Genomic DNA, 17781 nt, shown 5'->3' with positions numbered 1-17781 from the left:
GACACAGCCCTGGGCCTCGGGGTGGTGGGCCTGGGCTCTCTTCTTGGGACAGGAAGCTGCCCTCAGCCTCCCCATTCGGGGTCTTACCATCCTCCTCTGCCCGGGCCTGGGGCCCGCACCCTGCCCCAGTCTGCTATGTGGCCTTAGGCAGGACCACTCTTCTCTGGGCCTTGGGGGCCTTTTCCAGACCCTTTCAGTGGTTCCCGATGAAGCAGGCGGGGTGAAGTGTTCCCAGCGCAGAGACGTGAATACTGAGGTCTGGGCGTCTGGGGCAGGGCTGGGAGCTCCGATCAGGCAGCTCAGGGGTGGGCCATTTGGGCCAAGCTCCCTAATTCTCTTCCCCTTCCCCAGCCCACAGATCCTGGGGCAGCGGCCGGGGCAGCCATGGCTAGGGCGCGTGGGCTGGGCCTGCTGCTGGCGCTGCTGCCGGTGGTCAGCGCCCCCATGCCGGGCACCGTGGTCAGACTCAACAAGGCAGCGCTGAGCTATGGTAAGAGCCGTGCCGCCGAGCGTGTGCCTGCGAGCCCATGTCTGCACGTGTGTGCAAGATCCTGAGTGTGCGTGTGTATCTGTGAACCCCCAAAGCCTCGTGAGGACCCAGATTTTTATCTGCTGCTGTGTCCCTGGCACCCAGACAGGGCCTGACACAGGGCAGCTCAACAAATATTTATTAAAATGAATGCACGAGTGGGAGTACGTGTCATATGGCCAGTGTGCAAATGTGTGCGCAGGACTGCGCTCACGTGCTTTAGTGGGTGGGCACGGGTCGGTCTGAGTGGCTATTTTTCATGTATGTGTCTACTTATGAGTTTGAAATTTCATGGTGATGCGCCCACGCGTAGGCTCAAATGTCGAGGAGAGTGCGTGTCCGTGGCGCATGCCTGGATGTATGTGCACGGAGTGGCTGTGCACCTTGGGTGCACACGTGTGTGTGTGGTGTCCATGTGCACACGTGTGCTTGGGAGAGGCGAGTCCAGCACAGTGCTGCAGGGAGCTTGCTAAGCCAGGTCCCTGCTGGGCTCAGAGTGAGAGAACCAGCCCCTCTCTGGGCCCCACTTAGGGGAAGGCTGTGTCCTGTGGCTTTGCTGCTAGGTTCTTCCAAGTCCTGCCCCATCCCCTGGGGAAGGCACGATGAGGAAACCTAGGCCCAGGGAGGGACAAAAACTGCCAAAGTTCCAGCATGTAAATCTTTATTCACCCTCAGCTACCTCCCAGGGAGACTTTAGGGTCCCCCCAAAGCTGGGAAATCGGAAGCTGTTTTCCCCAAGGCCAGACCCAGCTCAGATTACAGTGCGAGGGACTCAGGCCAGACAGCAGAAGCAACTTTCAATGGCCCAGGCCACAAAGCAGTGAGGCAGTGGCTCAGGAAAGCGGCAGGGTCCCCCCACCCTTGGGCACACACAGACTTCCGGGACCTTGTATCCGGGCAGATGGGCCAGCAATGAAAGGGGTCAGTGATCCATGCCGGAGTGTGACAGGCGCATGGGGCCAGGCATGGATGCCTGCAGGAAGGGACGTGAGGCCCGCCGCCCTCGCCGCCTTCCTGCTCCCTGCCTGTCCTGTGAGCCTCCTTTGTCCCCAGGGAGTCCTCCCTGGCTCGCCTGCCTGTGTTTCTTCCTGGCAGAAATCCGGCGGAGGCCCACACTGCACACGTGGCTTCCAAGGCCGGGCTGGGTGGTTCCTACTGTGTCCCCAACCCGGTCCTGCAAGCCCCGGAGTCCAAGGCCTGTGTCAGGGAGCATTGCACATGGAGTCTGAGGCCGGGGTGTGAGTCTCAGCTCAGCCGCATATGGTCAGGCCAGGGAGGGACATCAGGAACACGAAGACCACCACCTTTACCCTCTGTGTCTGGGGAAACTGAGGCCCAGACAGGCTCAGGGACTTCCCGAGGTCCCACAGTGAGTCTGAGCAGAGCTTGGACCTGTGACTCCTAATTCGATGCCTCCTTCCAGCCTCATCTCCTCTCACTGTAACTCACCTCACGTTTAATCAACCCCTTTCTCGGGTCCGGCAGCACAGGTGAGTGAGGAAGCCCAGCTCGGGTGCCAGGTGTCTCAGTCGAGAGCCAGCTGCCCTGGCCAGGTGTCCTCACCTCTCTGTAAATTGGGCGCGATAACAGGAGCACTAAGGCGCTTGGAAGGGCGCCCGGCCCCACGGGAGCGCTATGTCAGCGGTGGCCACCGTTGTTACAGATGTAAACGGCAGCAGTGGCAGCGAGCACTTACTGCGCACCGAGGCCTTACAAGGACCCCGAGCGACAGATGCCATCATAGTCCTTACAAACTTGCGGGTGGGGCAGCTGCACGGGCAGTGGGGAGCAGAGCTGGGGTTTGCACCCAGCATCTGGGGGACGCTGAGTCCTCAGCCGCCCCGCCCAGGGGACGCCTCCGCAGCAGACCAGGCATGACTTGGAAATGCTCCTGCTCGGGGACTTGGGAGAGGATCCTGGAGGAGGTGGGATCCAGAGGGAGCCTTGCAAGAGAGCAAAGGACTTTGCTGCTTTTGAGGACGAGGGTAAACAGGCAGGATTCTCAGAGGCAGAGTGAGGGCGGCAGGGTGTGCCCTGCAGAGGGCCCCATGCCAGCGGGCACCCAAGGTGGGCTGCGGGGAGCCAGCTGCCCTCCCTGTGTGCTCGAGTGCAAGCCCCCCCTTCCAGCCCGCGTCCCCTCGGACCACAGTGCGGGCAGCTGGTGGTAGGCGGTGTGTTCTTGCTGCTCAGTGATCTCACCCTGCCCTGGCCCCACAGTGTCTGAAATCGGGAAAGGCCCCCTCCAGCGGGCTCTGCATGTCACTGTCCCATATTTCCTGGACCGGAGTGGAGAGGTGCTTCAGCCCATCAGGTGAGTGCTCCCACACTCCAGAGAAGGTGCTCCTACCTGCTAGTTGGATGGTCCTCCCAAAGCGAGTGCTCCTGTCCATTGGGCAGACCCCTCCAGTCCCCCAGACGAGTACTCACACTTAGGGGTGGGTACTCCCCCACAGCTGGACCAGTGCTCCTCTCCGCAAGCAAGTGGGTAGCAAGAGGAATTAGGTGAAGGAACTCAGGTGGCCCGGTGCCTCTGAATTTGTGGATTTGTACCCTCAGGGACCAAGGCCATGGCTGCTGGGTCCCCCAGGGCACTGGCAGGACCCTCAGCTCCTTCCTCCAAAAGCTAGACACTGAATTTACACACAAGTCTGAGCTGAATTTACCCCCACCTTCAACCCCCTTAACACACAGAGATGCAAAGGCGGAGGTAGGTGGGGTCGTCTCAAACTGAGACACCTCCAGGGGCCGGCCAATTGTCACCATCTACACGGGAACACAGACCCACTATTGTCAGATCTTTGGGTTTCCCAGATATCTGTAGTCTATCAAATTTTGAATGATGTCAACTGGTTTTAAGACATTTAAAACTCTAGGACACTGGAACAAGGAGTGGGTAAAAATGATCTGGCTAGGAGGCCACCAGCTTGAGAGCACTTAGGCAGGGCTGGGTTGCTGCAGCTCCTGGCGTGGTTAACAATGGTGGAGAACCGGGAGCGACACGAACACCCAACAAGCGCTGCGGTCTGGACATAGCTGTTTGAAAACAACGCCAGGGGCCCTCCTATGTAGACGTGGGAACACACCCAGGATGGTTGTTGAGGGAACAGGTGCAGGTCCTAGGTCGGCCTGCGTCCGTAGGAGAGTCGTGGAAAGACGTCACCCAAGGCTAACAGCGAGGATGTCTGATGGTGGGGTTCTGATGTGACCCTTACGCTTTAAACCACCTTGTCGCATCTGAATTCCTCCCCCCACTGCTATACGGGACAAAAATGACTTTCATTTAGGAAAAAGAAATCGCAGGTGAGCTGGAGAGTGCTTAGCAAGCAGAACAGGCAGGTTTAAAGGGGTGTGTTTCTGTTGGCTAGAACACTAGAGAGGGAGTTCTGCCTTCTGTGGAGCCCACAGCCTTTTTTTCCCCACCTTCCCAACTTTCCAGACTGCTGTCAGGAATTGTCACAAGCCTGAGCAATCATTTCCCCCAAATCCTGCCCAATGCTGGGGCCCCTGCATGGTTTCCCTCCCAGCCTGGTTGTCCACCTTTGGCTTGCATGCCCCCCGTGATGGAGAGCTCACCACCTCTCTCCTTCACCTCATGGTTGCAGTTGTCGGAAAGTCCTTCTTCATAACACCAGCAGCGAGGGTGTGCCTCAGAGCACGGTTTAACAGGAGCCTCTCTGTCACCTTGATTACTGTCTTGCAGGATCCAGATTCTGAATGTCCACCTGCCCCAATTTGATTTGAAATTCATTGCTGATTTTGGGATTCGCTTGTCGGCAGCGGCCAATTTTACTTTTAAGATCTTTCGGTGAGTGAATCTCATTGTTGGGGTGTGAGAGGAGTTTCCGAGAGGCTCTGAGGGGCAGAGTGAGGGGAGGGGGTTGGCAACTCCTCTAGGATCGTCGCCCAGGCCCCCCGACTCCCTGCTGGCGCCCTCTCCCTCCCACCCTGGAAGGACTCCTGAGAGCCCAGACCCTGCTCAGCAGCCGCGCCACTGGGCAGAGTTGCTTGCCTTCTCCAACCCTCAGTCTCCTCATCTGTAAAGTGGGGTGAACCTTCGTGGGGTGGCTGTGAGGGTCGCAGTGAATGGGTTCATTGCTGTAGTGGTGACACCGCCCTCCCTTGCGCAGTGCGAGGCCCATCGAGGATGCTCCATCCCTGTAGCTGTCAGAATTATTTCCATGCATCAGGCACGTTCCACGTTACTGCGTTTAATTTTCAAACTATGAGCTGGGCATGCAGACGGATCTATTATTTTCTCTCCTCCGCCTGATACTACAATTTTATGAGTGCTTACTGTGGGCCAGGCTCTGAGGTGGGTGGTTTTACATGCTTATTTCATAGAAAACTCAGCACGGCCCTGTGAAATAGGCACCACCGATCTTACGTCCATTTCACAGAAGAGAAAACTGAGGCTCAGGGCGGCAAATGGCTGGCCCAGGGTCTCGCAGTGAGAGGGCCCAGGGAGCTGGAGGTCACACCCCACTGCCGCAATGTCTGTGACCCTGAGGGGAGTTTTGGCGGGGGTGTCCAGGTCCCGGGTGGGGCTGTCTCACCGTGAGTGGAGGGCAGGCACGTGCTGGGGGACTCGCGGGGTCTCTCGTCAGCCGTGGTGGGCTGCGCTGGGTGGTGCTGCGGGGGCTCAGGACCGGCTTCCCTGCAGTGTCCCGGAGCCCCTGGAGCTGACGCTGCCGGTGGAACTGCTGGCCGATGCCCGCGTGGCCCAGAGCTCCATCGAGACCCCTGTGGTCAGCATCCCTTACTGCTTCCCGCTCTTAGGCTACTCCAGTGATTTCAATGACAGTAACAGGTGAGCACCTGGCGAGGGCAGGGCGGAAATGCCAGATGCTGAGGCTGTGGTGACATTTTTTGAGCTTCCCACTCAGGATTTTATCTAATGGCCACGATGGCGTAAGGCATGCCCATGATCATGCCTGTTTTATGGCTGCGGACACCAAGGCACAGAGGCGGTGGGGGGACCTGCCTGAGGTCTTTGCCGGGACGGGACCTAACGTGGGTGGTCCGGGGACTCGGGAGCCTCCCCTGTCTCTCCCCCAGCACCTCCCGAGCGCTGCTGGCCGCGGTGCAGGAGCACATTAGAGCTGTCTTGAGTAACAAGGTAAAGGGCTTGACGGTGTCTCAGCGAGGAGGGCATCACCCCGCAAGCCTGGGTGAAGGACGGGCGGGCCTCGGGCCTGGGGGGCTTCGCTTGGGGTTTTTAAAATAGAAGGCCTTCACGGTGCCTCGGCTTTCCCCATGAAGGCAGGGAAGGGGCTGGTGCCATGCTGGAGGGGAGGGAGGTTCATCCTCCAGGGGAGACCCAGGTCCACGACAGAGGGTTGAGTGGGGACTGTGTGGTTTATGGAAAGGAGACAAAGTCACAGTGGGCAAGGCATGGGCGCTGGAGCCAGATATGTGGCCTGGCTGGGTGCTGGCACCCTCCTTCCCAGCTGTGCACTGTGGGCTGGTCACTCAGCCTCTCTCTGCCCCTGACTCCGCAAAGCCCCTCCGCCGGGTTGTGGGGGACTGAGCCCACTCCATTTGAGAAGAGTTTCTGACGGCGGCATTTGTCAGAGTGAGTGCAGCTGCTGTTGTTATTTTAGCTCCTGTCACTCTCCGCATGGGGCTGACCCGGGGAGAGATCACCAGGGTCCCACTGCCCAGGGGGGGCTGGTTCTCCCCCTCTGCCTCGTCCCAGCCCACCCCCACCTCCCTTTAAGGAACAGTAGGAGAGACCAAGTCAACAGCCCCCAGAAGTGGACTGCAACGTTCCCATCTTGGAGATCAGAAATCTAAGTCTCAAGGGGTACAGGTGGCTGCAGGCTGCCTAAGTGGTCCCTCCACCCTGCCTGTCGGTCCAGTGCTGCTTCTCCCTGCGGCCCCCTGCTCCCCTCTCAGCCAGCCTCCTCTGGGCAAGGGGCTGCGGGCCGCACTGCGGGAGGGGAGGACTCGGCCCTCCCCTCTTCCTCCTGGCCTCCCTGGCCCAGTCTCACCAGCTCCGGCCTGGACAGGCTGTGAGCGCCCCGGCCTCGCAGTTCCTCCTCTGCCCCCACCTTCGATCACACTGACCCCGGCTTAATCTGCTTCTCCGGCCGCCCACTGTGCCTGGAAGAGCCTCCAATCTTCCTGGCCTGGCATCTGAGGCCCGCCACGGGCACCAGCCTCTCACCAGCTGGCCCTGTGGGGCCCACTGCTGCGGGCTCCTGCCTCAGTTGCCCAGGCCCAGCCTGTGGGCACCTCCGCTGTGCTCCCAGCCTCTGTTCTGTCCATGACCCCTGTGGGCCCATGCAGTTCCCCTCAGCCTCGGGCAGCTTCTCCTACTTCCTCAGTGCCCAGAGGAGGTGCCGGGAGACGCCCAGCCGGTGGTGGAGGGAGGGAGGGGTCCCAGGCTTGGTGCACGGGTCAGGGGAGGCTCTAGACAGGGACCCTTGCCCCTCCCACCTGAGGACCCCCTAACTCCAGCCTCCTGTCTCTCTTGCCACAGCTGTGCCTGGGCGTTGCCAGCCTGGTGCAGGAACTCAATGCCCACCTGGGCACGTTAATTGGTAAGACCTGGGAGCGGGGGTGGGGTGGGACCTCTGGGACCCTCTGGGGCCCCTAAGACCCTTCTAAGACTCCCCTCCTGGGTCAGGGCTGACCTCTAGGAGGTCAATCATAGGATGACTGAATTGTGGGCTCCCCAAAACTGCATAATTATTCACGGGATCTCAGAATCTCCAAATTCTAGAACCAAGTCTTTGATTCTGTCATCTTTTTTCCTCCCAAACCAAGACGCAAAGTCCAGCACTTTATTAAATAGACCCAGCTTGTTTCCCAGGCCCAGCGCTATGCTCAGCGCTCTGCGCGGACTGTCACGCTAAATTCTCACAGCCACCCTGCAAGGGAGGTTCTATTATTACCCACAGTTTACAGAGGCCCAGAAAGGTTGAGCGGTACAGCCTGGGCAGCACGGCGGGAACCCAGCCGGGCGGGCCCCAGAGCAAGATCTCTCAGCCTTGATGCGGTGCAGCCTCCTGTCCTGATTTAACAATTTCCGTTCCATCAACTTCCTCTTTCTTGAATTAGTTGCAAAGAAAACTTTTTATCACTATCAAGAATCAGAAACCAACAGTAATCCTCATGGTATCACCAGTTAGAGGGGGTGGTTATTTATCCCTCCTAATGTGGCCTCACGATAAATGCGTAACTGTCCCATTGAAGAATTAGCCGCAAAACACCTCCCATGAAGCCCAGGCACGAGCCCCAGACCCTGAGCACGTGCCGAGCCCCCTCTAATGACATGCGTGCCCACCTGGCACCCCTGCCTCTCTGGGATGGTGCAGAAAGGGTTCAAGGGTTTCATTAAGGCAACTGCAAGGTCCCTTCCCGTGGTGGGATTCTGGTGTCTGAAATCCCACGATTCTGAAAATGTGAATGATTCTAGATTCTAAGAGTCAATGGTGCTAAGATTCTCCAGTGCTAAGACTCACACTTTGAAGATTTTGAGTTCAAATTTTGAGTTCAGATTTTTGAGCGTTCTTTAAGCAGCTCAGGGAGAGTGGCCGAGTGACCCAAGGGGACCCTGTCCTTGTCCTCTCTTGCATCCTCAGAGCCTCTGGGTGCCAGTCCCAGGGCTGGGCACAGTCTGTAGAAGGCTCTGGGCAGGAGGGAGTGGGGAGGAGACCCTGGTGCCAGCTGTAGGCTGGGTGCGGGCACCGTCTCGGGAGCTCTCCTGCAGGTGTATTTGGGGGGAGGAATTCATGCCTGAGGGCTGGGCAGTTCTGGGCTCTTGCCATGAACGTCGTGTGTGTGTGTGTGTGTGTGTGTGTGTGTGTAGGGGTGCATCTCTGTTTGCAATGGCCTCTCCCACCTGCGTATTTCGTGCTCCCCTGGACTTGCCCCCACATCTCAGACCTGCACATTGTTCTTCTCTGTGGGACTCACTTCCCCTCCCCCACTTTCAGGGCTGGGGGCTTACCCTGAGCTCAGGCCCTGACATCCCACTTCCTCCTGGACACCACCTCCGGGAAGTCCCACAGGCTCCTCCGACTGAGCACGTCCTGGGCAGCAAACTCTTCCGCTCCAAAGTGTCCCTGCTCCTCTTTCCCTCCTCAGGGGCCACGCATCATCCAGGCAGGGCGCAGGCCAAGGCCTTCCTCTCCCCTCCACCCCTGTCAGGCTTGCTCACCTGCGATTTTTCCAGAGGTCATTACCCAGGGGTGACTGACTGACTGCAGGTGTAGGTGACAGTCTGACTGACCCCAGAAGCCGACCCAGAGAGGAGGATTTTAGTGAGAGTGGTTCCTGTGGGAGGTGGGTGCTCTAGGGAGCACGGGTTGGGAAGGGGCGAGGGAGACAGGGAAGGAGGGTGTTCGTGAGCAGGTGACTGCTGTGGGCGCTGTGGCTCCGTCCCTTGGGGAGCTCCTGGGACTGAGCAGAGCTTTCCTGACGGCTGGGGTTGAGCCTGTGCCTGCCTTGCCTTCCAGCTGTGTCCCCCCAGGGGCTCACCCTTTGCAACCTTCCCAACCAGAATATTCCGAGCTTTCGGTAAACTCGCCTCAGAGGAAGGGGGCGCTTAGCAGTGTCTGGCCGAGGGCTGCCTGGAGGGTCTGTAGGGAGGTCGGGCTTCTGTGCTTTTGTGCCGACTGGCCGCAGGGGTACGTGCCCTTGGAGCTCCTGACCCAGTATACACTCCGGCGGGACTGAACCTCGCCAGACTGTGTGTGCGTGTGCATGTGTGCACGCGTGTGTGTGTGTGTGTAAAATGCCCCACAGGATTGTCCTGAGGATTGAATGAGATCGTGTACGTCCAATGTCTAGACTTCGATACACGTGAGCTCTCTTCTTTCTCTGTGGATCCTTCTTGCCTTTGCCAGGAGGAGTCTGTGCCTGGTCTGACCCCTCTCCTTCCTTCTGATTTGGGGTCACTAGTTTTCTACCGCATGGGAAAGCGGGAACCTGGCTGCGAGGGCTGCCTAAGGGGAGAGGGGCAGGCTGCGAGTAGCTAACCTTGGGTGTGTGCACTTGGCCGCTCCAACGTGCCCACTCAGAGCCCTGCCTCGCCTCTTCTGTTTCTTGGCCTGGCTCTGGGTGATCAGATAATGTTTGCTGGATGCAGGTGGCGTTGGTGGCTCGTGCCAAGCGAGCCACCTTTTCTTCTCCATCCCGTTTCATTAAGGCCTCAACCCTGTGGGTCCTGAGTCCCAGATTCGCTACACCATGATCAGTGAGCCCACGGTCACTAGTGACTACATTTCCTTGGATATCACCGTAAGTGACTCCTTGTCAGCCCAGAGCGGAGGGCTTGCTGCCTCTGGAGTCCGTGGTGTCCCGGGAGATTCCCGAGGGAGCAGGGAGTTGAGGGGAGAGGAGCTGGGCTGGCATCCCGGCCGGGAGCGTGGCATACAGGCAAAGGCGTGAGGCTGGACAGGTGGTGGCGGGGGTGATGTCTAGGGGCCCAGGATCTGCCGGGGCGCCAGCTCCCTGCTGCCACCCTGCCGCTTCTCTCCCTCCCCGCCCCCATAGGCTGTCCTCTTCCTGCTGGGCAAGCCCATCGTCCTGCCCAGGGATCCCGCCCCCTTCGCGCTGCCAGAGCACGTGCACAACGAGGACACCAGGGCCACTGTGGGCATCTCGCAGGACCTGTTAGACTCCGCCCTCCTGCTGCTGCAGAAAGCCGGCGCCCTCAACCTGGACATCACAGGGCAGCTGGTGAGGGCTGGCCCTGCTGCCAGGGCGTGGGGGGCAGGGGTGCCCTGTGGCCCAGCCTGGGGAGACCCCACGGAGGCCAAATCGTGGGTGGGTGGGGCAGCTGGGGACTGGGGCCACCGGAAAGCTGTCGGAAGAGTTAAACAGGGTCTGTGATTCCTGTCTGTGAGGGGGCAAGTGGTGATCTAGCTTGGGGAGCGGCTGCCCTAAAACCCTTCGTGGTGTGGGGGGCTGATTTCAGAGGTCAGATGACAACCCGCTGAACACCTCCGAGCTGGGCCAGCTCATCCCTGAGGTTGGTGACGTTTCTGCCGTTCCAGGGGCTGAGACATGGGATTGGGGTGGGGGTTCTCCGGGCTGTGGGATCTCTGCTGGCTTGTGTCTGTCCCAAGTGGGGTCCCGCATCCGACCTACGTGGCAGGGAGGCCCCTCCTCCTGCCCAGGCACCGCGTTCTTCCTCCTCCTTGTGCCTTTGCCCGAGCGATGCTCACTGCCCGGGGAGCCTCTTCTCCTGCCTCTCCCGTGTCCGTCCTCATGACTGAGCTCGGGGATCACCGTCCGGGGGAGGACCAACCCTCTAATCCAGCAGCCTGGGGTGGACCCATCTCTGTGGCCCAGCCACGTACAGCCCAGCAGTGGTTTGACCAGCATTTGGGGAGTGACTGGCTACACAGCCCACCCAGGTTTGCCCCGGGTGGGGGGCCCTCCTCCCACTCTGCCTCCCCAGGTGGCCCACCAGTTCCCCGAGCCCATGCCCGTGGTGATCAAGGTGCGACTGCGTGCCACACCCGTGGCCACGCTCCATCCCAACAACGCCACACTGCGGCTGCAGCCCTTTGTGGAAGTCCTGGCCGTGACCTCCAACTCGGCTTTCAATTCTCTCTTCACCCTGGATGTGGTGAGTGCTCTGGGCCGGGTGGGAGTAGCTGGGGGTGGGCGACTCTCAGGGAACTCTCACTGCCTCTTGCACTCTCCTCACTCGCTTTGTTAGAGTCATACTGGTCTCCTCGCTGTTCCTCGAACATGGCAAGACATTCCTGCCCCAGGGCCTTTGCACACTCTGAACTCTCTGCCTAGGACTCTCCTGCCCTGGCTCTGGGCTTCGCTGGCCCCTCCTCATCTTTCAGGTCTCGGCTTAAAGCTCGGATCCTTTAGGGCAGCCTTCCTGGGCCACCCTGCATGAGAAGGTCCCCAGCAGCCTTCTCCATGCCACCACTCTGCCTTCGTGGCACCTGCCACTCTCTGAAAGGACCCTCCCTTGTTACTTTGGCTACTGTCTGCCTCCCCCATGTGCCTGCGGTGGGTCTGCAGGGCAGGGGCCCGGCCTGCCTTGTGAGTGCTGTGCTGTCCCCGGTGCTCACCGCGCGGCCTGGCACACGGCAGGTGCTCCGTGCACACCTGTTGCCTGAGCGTGTGGGGAGGTGCGTGGGAGGCTGGGTAGCTGGTGGCCCGCGAAGGCTCCCTCGTGGCTCTGTGACCACTTACCCTGCTCTCCCCGCACGCACAGGTGGTAGACCTGAGCCTCCAGCTGTCCGTGTCCAGGGCGAAGCTCCAGGGGACCACGTCTGTGCTGGGGTAAGCGAGACCTCCTGGGCCCAGCAGCCTCGGTGTGTTCTGCGCAATGGGCCCACAGCCACACGGGTCGCGGTGTCAGCCAGGGGAGCCCGGGGCTGGGGTGTGCAGGGCCCAGCCAAACCCTCCTGCTTCTCTTCAGGGACATCCAGCTCGCGGTGTCCTACTCCAACGTGGGCTTCATTGATGTGAGTGCAGGGCTGGGGGGGCGGGGCGGGCCTTGAGCCTGGGGAAGGGGCGTGTGTGCATGTGTCTGTATGTGTCACCATAACCAGGCTTCCCCAGGGTGTCTGGGGACAGTGGCCAGTCAGCCTGCCTGCCTGTCACTCTGTAGTTGATGACTCGTCACCCAGCCCTCGGCCCAAGAGTCCACCCGTCAGTTGGACAAGTCAGAATGTGGCCTGTCCCTTCAGCTGAGTGACGTGTTTGGGCCACGGGCCACCAAGCATCCACTTGTCAGTTGATGTGCCAGTCAGTGTGCTGCCCCCTCCACCCGGCTGTCAGTCTGTGTGTCTGTCGGCCACCTGGCGGCAGGCGGTCTGCTGGCCAGTCCCCTGCTGGTCACAAGGCGTGGGTGCCAGCAAGTCAGTGCCTGTCCTTCAGCCTCCGCTTGGGCAAGCATTGCTCTCTGGTGCCTGACCCGGCCCTGGGGTGCAGCTCGGCTCCGCTTGAAGCCAGGACATAGGTGACCCGTCCTCCTTCCTCCTCCCTCCGCCTCTGCCGTCTGTGTGTGTGTGTGTGTGTGTGTGTTCATGCGTGTGCCTAAAACTGTCCATCTCTCCCCGTGTCCCACCCCACTGGCTGTGTGGCCACAGATGGGCCAAGTGCGTGCACTCGTGGGCAGCGTGTTTGAGGAGCCCCTGCTGAGCCACCTCAACGGTGAGGCCTCCCTCTGCCCCAGTGGGGCCCTCAGGCCCCTCCTGACCTCACCCCGGTCCCGTGCCCAGTCCTCGCCCGCTTCCCACCTCCCTGCTCGAAGATTAAGAGGGTGGCACCTTGACACACATGGGCAGCCGTGTGATCTTTGCTAAGTTCCTCTCCCTCTCAGAGCCTCAGTTTCCCCTTCTGTAAAATGGGTGTAATAACGGCATCTACCTCCTGGGCATCTGTGAGGAGTCAGCGTCATGAGGCACATGAGGACTCCCTCTCAGGGCCGGCTCCAGGCAATGACCTGTTATCGCTCCCAGCACAACTCGATCCTTCTTTCTACCCGCAGCTCTCCTGGGCATAGGAATTTCCCTCCCCAACGTGGTCAACCTCTTCTACGTCGACCCCGAGGTCTCTGTCTACGAGGTGAGAGCCTTTGGGTGTGACCAGAGGGGCTTCTTCCACTGTCGGAGGGAGGCTGGCTCGGTGAGGTGGGGGTCACCTCGCTCCTGCCGCCCTGCTAGTGCAAACTGTGGGGGCTCAGGGTCAGCCAGGCCTGGGGGTGCACCCTGCTCCCGCCAGGACCGCGCCAGGAATCCTTAACTGCACGAGTTGTACAATTCAGGACATCAAGAGGCGCTGGTGCCAAGGGTCCGCCCGCCTGTTAGTCCCCGTCAAATATCACAGCAGGCCACACTCAGGGCATTTGTCCCATGGCACGACCCCTGTGGGGTCTGGAGGAAGATGACAGAGGGGCTCCTTCTAGCTTTGTAGACAACCCTCTGCAGCCTGGCGGTAGGGAGCTTCCTGAGCTTTCTAGAATAGCTTTCCCTGGATCGGAAACTGTGAACCCAGGGTGAGATCCTACTTTTTTTCCCCTGTTTTACCTGGGATAGAAAAGGAAATTCACTCAACAGGACGTGCATAGAACAGAAAACTGAACCAAAGTCTCTCAAGCCCAACATCTGCATGTGCTGTTCACGCCCCCTCAGTGTGACCCGCCAGTGTCTTCCCAGGGAGGATGCCCTGGTTCCTTAAGAGCTCTGGCCCCGAGGCACTTGGGTGATGTGCCCACATGAGGACAGTCGGTGCACAGAGGGGCAGGGGCGTTAGTGGGAATCCCACCAGACTCCCCGAAACGGGCACAGTCAGTGGCTGACCCCTCTCGGCACTCCTGAATCCAGCCTACTGGGACAGAAGTCATAGGTCCCTAGATCAGCACTGTTCTGCGGAACTTTCTGCGAGGATGGAAATTTGCACTGTCCAGAGCAGTAGCCACTATCGGCCACAGGCACGTGTGGCTAAGGGCTACTGTGTTGGACCGCGTCCCCCTAGACTACGAGCTGTGCTGCGCAGGAAGCGGGTCCGGCTTGTCCTCTGCTGGGTCCCCGGTACCTGCCACGGGGCTTGGCTTGTAGCAGAGGCTCAGTGAAGGTTTGTTGAATGAAAGGATGGAAGAGGAGCGGCTCTCCGGAACGTTTCTGCAGGGCAGCAGAGAGAGCAGGGAGCGTGGAGCGTCCTCTGCTGGGGAGACCCAGACTCGGAGAAGATATCGATGGTTCTGGAGTTCTGGTCCCCAAACAGCAGTGGTCCTGACCACTGGACACGCATCCAGTGCTGGCCCCACGCCGAGTGCTCCTCCTGAGGGGTCTCACTGCACCTCACAGCCGCCTCACCACCCCCGAGTGACAGAGAGGGAAACTGAGGCCTAGAGAGCCAAAGGAGTCTCCTCAGGACACGCAGCAAGAATGGCAGAGCGTGAGCTCGGAGCCAGGCTGATGGGCGGCTGGGGTCCTCCCCGGCCTCGTGCGGCCTCTGACCTGGTCCCTGGTTTTCTCTGTCCTTCAGGGCTACGTCGTGGTATCCAGTGAACTCTTCTACCTGCACTGAGGCAGGATGACTGGGAGGGCTGAGAGCGTGCCAGCTCGCTGCTCCGGGGACACTCTGACCTCACGCCATGGGGGAAACTGAGGCAGCCACATTCAGCTATCACCAGCAAGCCAGACTGCCGGGCCAAGCTGTTTAATGTTCACTGAGTGCCTGGGTCCCGCTCTCTCATTTCCTCCCCGACTCTCCCCCTCCTCTTCCCTCACTTCCTGCTCTGTCCCCTGTCCCCTCCTGGCGGGGAGCACACTGCTCCTCCAGGCTGTGTAGACCTCCCCTCTTGCATTAAACAACTTCTTTTGAGCTGCAACTTTCTAGCCAGGCCTGGTGAACTCTGCATATCCAAGGCAGTCCTTGGGTCCCATCTGTCCCCGGAGCCACCAAAGCTGCCCAAGAGAGGAAAAAGATGTGACCACATCTCTGTGGACCACATTTGTTGACTCTGTCACCTCCTTGCCCAGGGGAGCTCCATTTTTGAAAGACAGCCCCAGACAGCAACACGGATGAGCTGGAAGTTAGAGCACCGTGGTGGCCCTTCAGGCACTGTGGACTCTGCCTGGTGGCCTGCTCCGCCTTGTTACTAGAACCTCAGAGGAGTCCCGTGAGTTGGGCAGGCAGCTCTGCAGTTCCATTTCACAGACGGGGCCAGAGGAGAGGAATGTGCCCAGAGTCTCAGAGCGGGGCGGTGGCAGGTCCCTCAGATTGTGACCTTCCTAGCATCCGGACACAAGATGTCCGGTTCCCTCTCCCATCCACCAGCTCCCCCACCTGGACTTTGTGCTTGAGTCACAAACTTCAGGTGATGGGAGGTTCGTGCCTTTCCCGGCTGCTTCTCCATCCTTGGTTCACTCCAGGCGTGAGCAAGCGTTTTGTTCCTAGGAGGCAGATCTTCCCCGGCCTCTGTCCTTCTGGTCTCAGCGAATGTGTCTGACTCCTTCTCCCTCTGAAAGCTCTTCAGCCCCCGTGGGTCAGCACCAACAAGGTGGCCCAGGAAAGACCAAGCGGTGCAAACACTGGCAAGCCAAGGACGTGTGATTTCCCCCCTGTTACGCTAATCTCTTAGCCAGAGGTCGGATTGCTTCCTGCCCAGATGCGCAGGAGTCATGTTTTGCTTTGTGTTTCCTTTGGAGCCTGAATTTCCACCATTGGTGAGCAAAGCCTTTGGTCCGGTGTGACACTAGCCCCTCCCCCTATGGGAGTTCAGGCTAGTTCCTGAAGTTTCCCGGGTGACAGGCCGAGGGGACCGGACCGAGCCCAGAGTCTTGGTTGCGGGAAGGAGGTGCGGGTAGTGCTGAGGGTGGAACGGGGCAGACTGGAAAATCCAACCTCATGAATTTGCTCAGGACAGTGTAGCTTTTATTTCATTTGGTTGCTTAGTGAATTCTTTAATCCTACTTTTACTGAGGGTTAGTTTAGGCTCAGCCCTAGGCTGGGTGGGCTGGAGTATGGGAGAGACATAGCCCTAGCCCATGAAGAAGGTTAATAATCTAGAAAAATATTATGAGCTCAATATGTAGGATCTTTCCAACCATCAGTTCAGTCCGGTGATCCATATATCCATATATCCATACATCTATCCACCCCCTATTCATCCAGCCAGCCAGCCAGCCAGCCCGCCATCCACCCATCTACCCAGCCCCCATCCAGCCATCTACCCACCCCACATCCATCCATCCGTCTACCCAGCCCCATCCATCCATCCACCCACCTACCCACCCCACATCCAGCCATCCATCTACCCACCCCCGTCCATCCATCCACCCATCTACCCACCCCACATCCAGCCAGCCATCTACCCACCCCCGTCCATCCATCCACCCATCTACCCACCCCACATCCAGCCAGCCATCTACCCACCCCCGTCCATCCATCCACCCACCTACCCACCCCACATCCAGCCAGCCATCTACCCACCCCCGTCCATCCATCCACCCATCTACCCACCCCACATCCAGCCATCCATCTACCCACCCCACATCCAGCCATCCATCTACCCACCCCACATCCATCCAGCCATCCATCTACCCACCCCCATCCAGCCAGCCATCCATCTACCCACCCCCATCCAGCCAGCCATCCATCTACCCACCCCCATCCATCCAGCCATCCATCTACCCACCCCACATCCATCCAGCCATCTACCCACCCCCATCCAGCCAGCCATCCGTCTACCCACCCCACATCCATCCAGCCATCCATCTACCCACCCCCATCCATCCAGCCATCCATCTACCCACCCCACATCCATCCAGCCATCCATCTACCCACCCCCATCCATCCAGCCATCCATCTACCCACCCCCAATCCATCCATCCACCCATCTACCCACCCCACATCCATCCATCCATGCACCCATCTACCCACCCAACCCCCATCCATCCATCCATCCATCCATCCTGTCATCCACACATCCACCCATTTATTCAATCATTTTTTCCACCCAGCCAGGCTTTGTTTGTACCCATGATGTGCCCGGTTCAATAATATATGTTCTTTTAAGAGAAGGGGGATGAAAACGACTGACTCGAGCTCCCTGCATGGAATGAAACCCATGGTCTGCTGAAAGAGAGCCGTCCAGTCCCTGAGACATGCCATCGGTCATTCAGTGAGGTGCCTGCTGGGCACTGGCTGCTGAGAGGGACAGAGGAGTGTAGCAGTCTGAGTCCAGTGAGAAGATAGAAACCACACGGGGGCTTAAGCAGGGGAAGTTTAGTGTGAAGAGTTATTCACTACGGTGAAAGAGTAACTATGAGCTATCAGGAAGCTCCGCATGGTCCTCTGGGGCTGAGGGACGGCGTCTAAGGAAGGACATACTTGGAAGGGCTTCAGGCCTCACGGAGAAAGCGTCACTCAGCCTGCTGGACAGCAGAGACCTTGACTGTTTGGCCAGGCTGGAGCTGGCCTGGGGTTGCTGTGCAAGCTACGGGCAACCTGGGCCCTTGGAGCCCAGAGGCGAGCAGCAGGGGCGTGGCGGGGGTGGGGGTCGTGGCTTGCAGATGGAGCTCAGAGTGTGGCTCTCTTGGCCATAGGTGGCTGCATACAGGACACACCGGGCCACTTACAGAGGAGTCTGTGCACCAGCATAAATAAGAGGCCTTCAGAGGGGATGGGCCACCCAGGTGGGGACATGGCGGGTATCTCTGGTTTCTGTTTGGAGAGGGCTGCAGAAGGGCTGTCCCCAGGCTGAGGCTGCAAGCTTGCAGAGGGCTCAAGTTCAGGGCCTGTGGCTGGGACAGGCTTCGCCC

General features: G+C 59.4%; 1 protein-coding gene across 1 annotated transcript; it reads left to right on the top strand.

Annotated features, from left to right (window-relative positions):
* The first annotated feature begins 384 nt into the window (after positions 1 to 384).
* Positions 385 to 14542, top strand: BPIFB2 (BPI fold containing family B member 2). Its single transcript, XM_069495755.1, has 15 exons — positions 385 to 490; positions 2747 to 2840; positions 4230 to 4334; positions 5190 to 5336; positions 5585 to 5645; positions 7011 to 7071; positions 9684 to 9775; positions 10031 to 10216; positions 10455 to 10508; positions 10941 to 11111; positions 11721 to 11788; positions 11928 to 11973; positions 12601 to 12664; positions 13002 to 13078; positions 14501 to 14542. The coding sequence occupies exons 1-15, from the start codon at positions 385 to 387 to the stop codon at positions 14540 to 14542; spliced, it is 1374 nt and encodes a 457-aa protein (XP_069351856.1).
* The last annotated feature ends 3239 nt before the right edge of the window (positions 14543 to 17781 follow it).

This window comes from Eulemur rufifrons, chromosome 20 (genome assembly GCF_041146395.1).
Source record: "Eulemur rufifrons isolate Redbay chromosome 20, OSU_ERuf_1, whole genome shotgun sequence".
Classification (NCBI taxonomy): Eukaryota; Metazoa; Chordata; class Mammalia; order Primates; family Lemuridae; genus Eulemur; species Eulemur rufifrons.
Note: the sequence above shows the minus strand (reverse complement) of the source record. Positions and strands in the feature narration are given on the sequence as shown.

Coding starts and splice junctions, on each gene's coding strand:
- BPIFB2 (XM_069495755.1), top strand. CDS start 385: ATGGCTAGGGCGCGTGGGCTGGGCCTGCTGCTGGCGCTGCTGCCGGTG. Junction 11,789..11,927: donor GGGACCACGTCTGTGCTGGG/GTAAGCGAGACC, acceptor GCTTCTCTTCAG/GGACATCCAGCTCGCGGTGT. Junction 12,665..13,001: donor CCTGCTGAGCCACCTCAACG/GTGAGGCCTCCC, acceptor TTCTACCCGCAG/CTCTCCTGGGCATAGGAATT.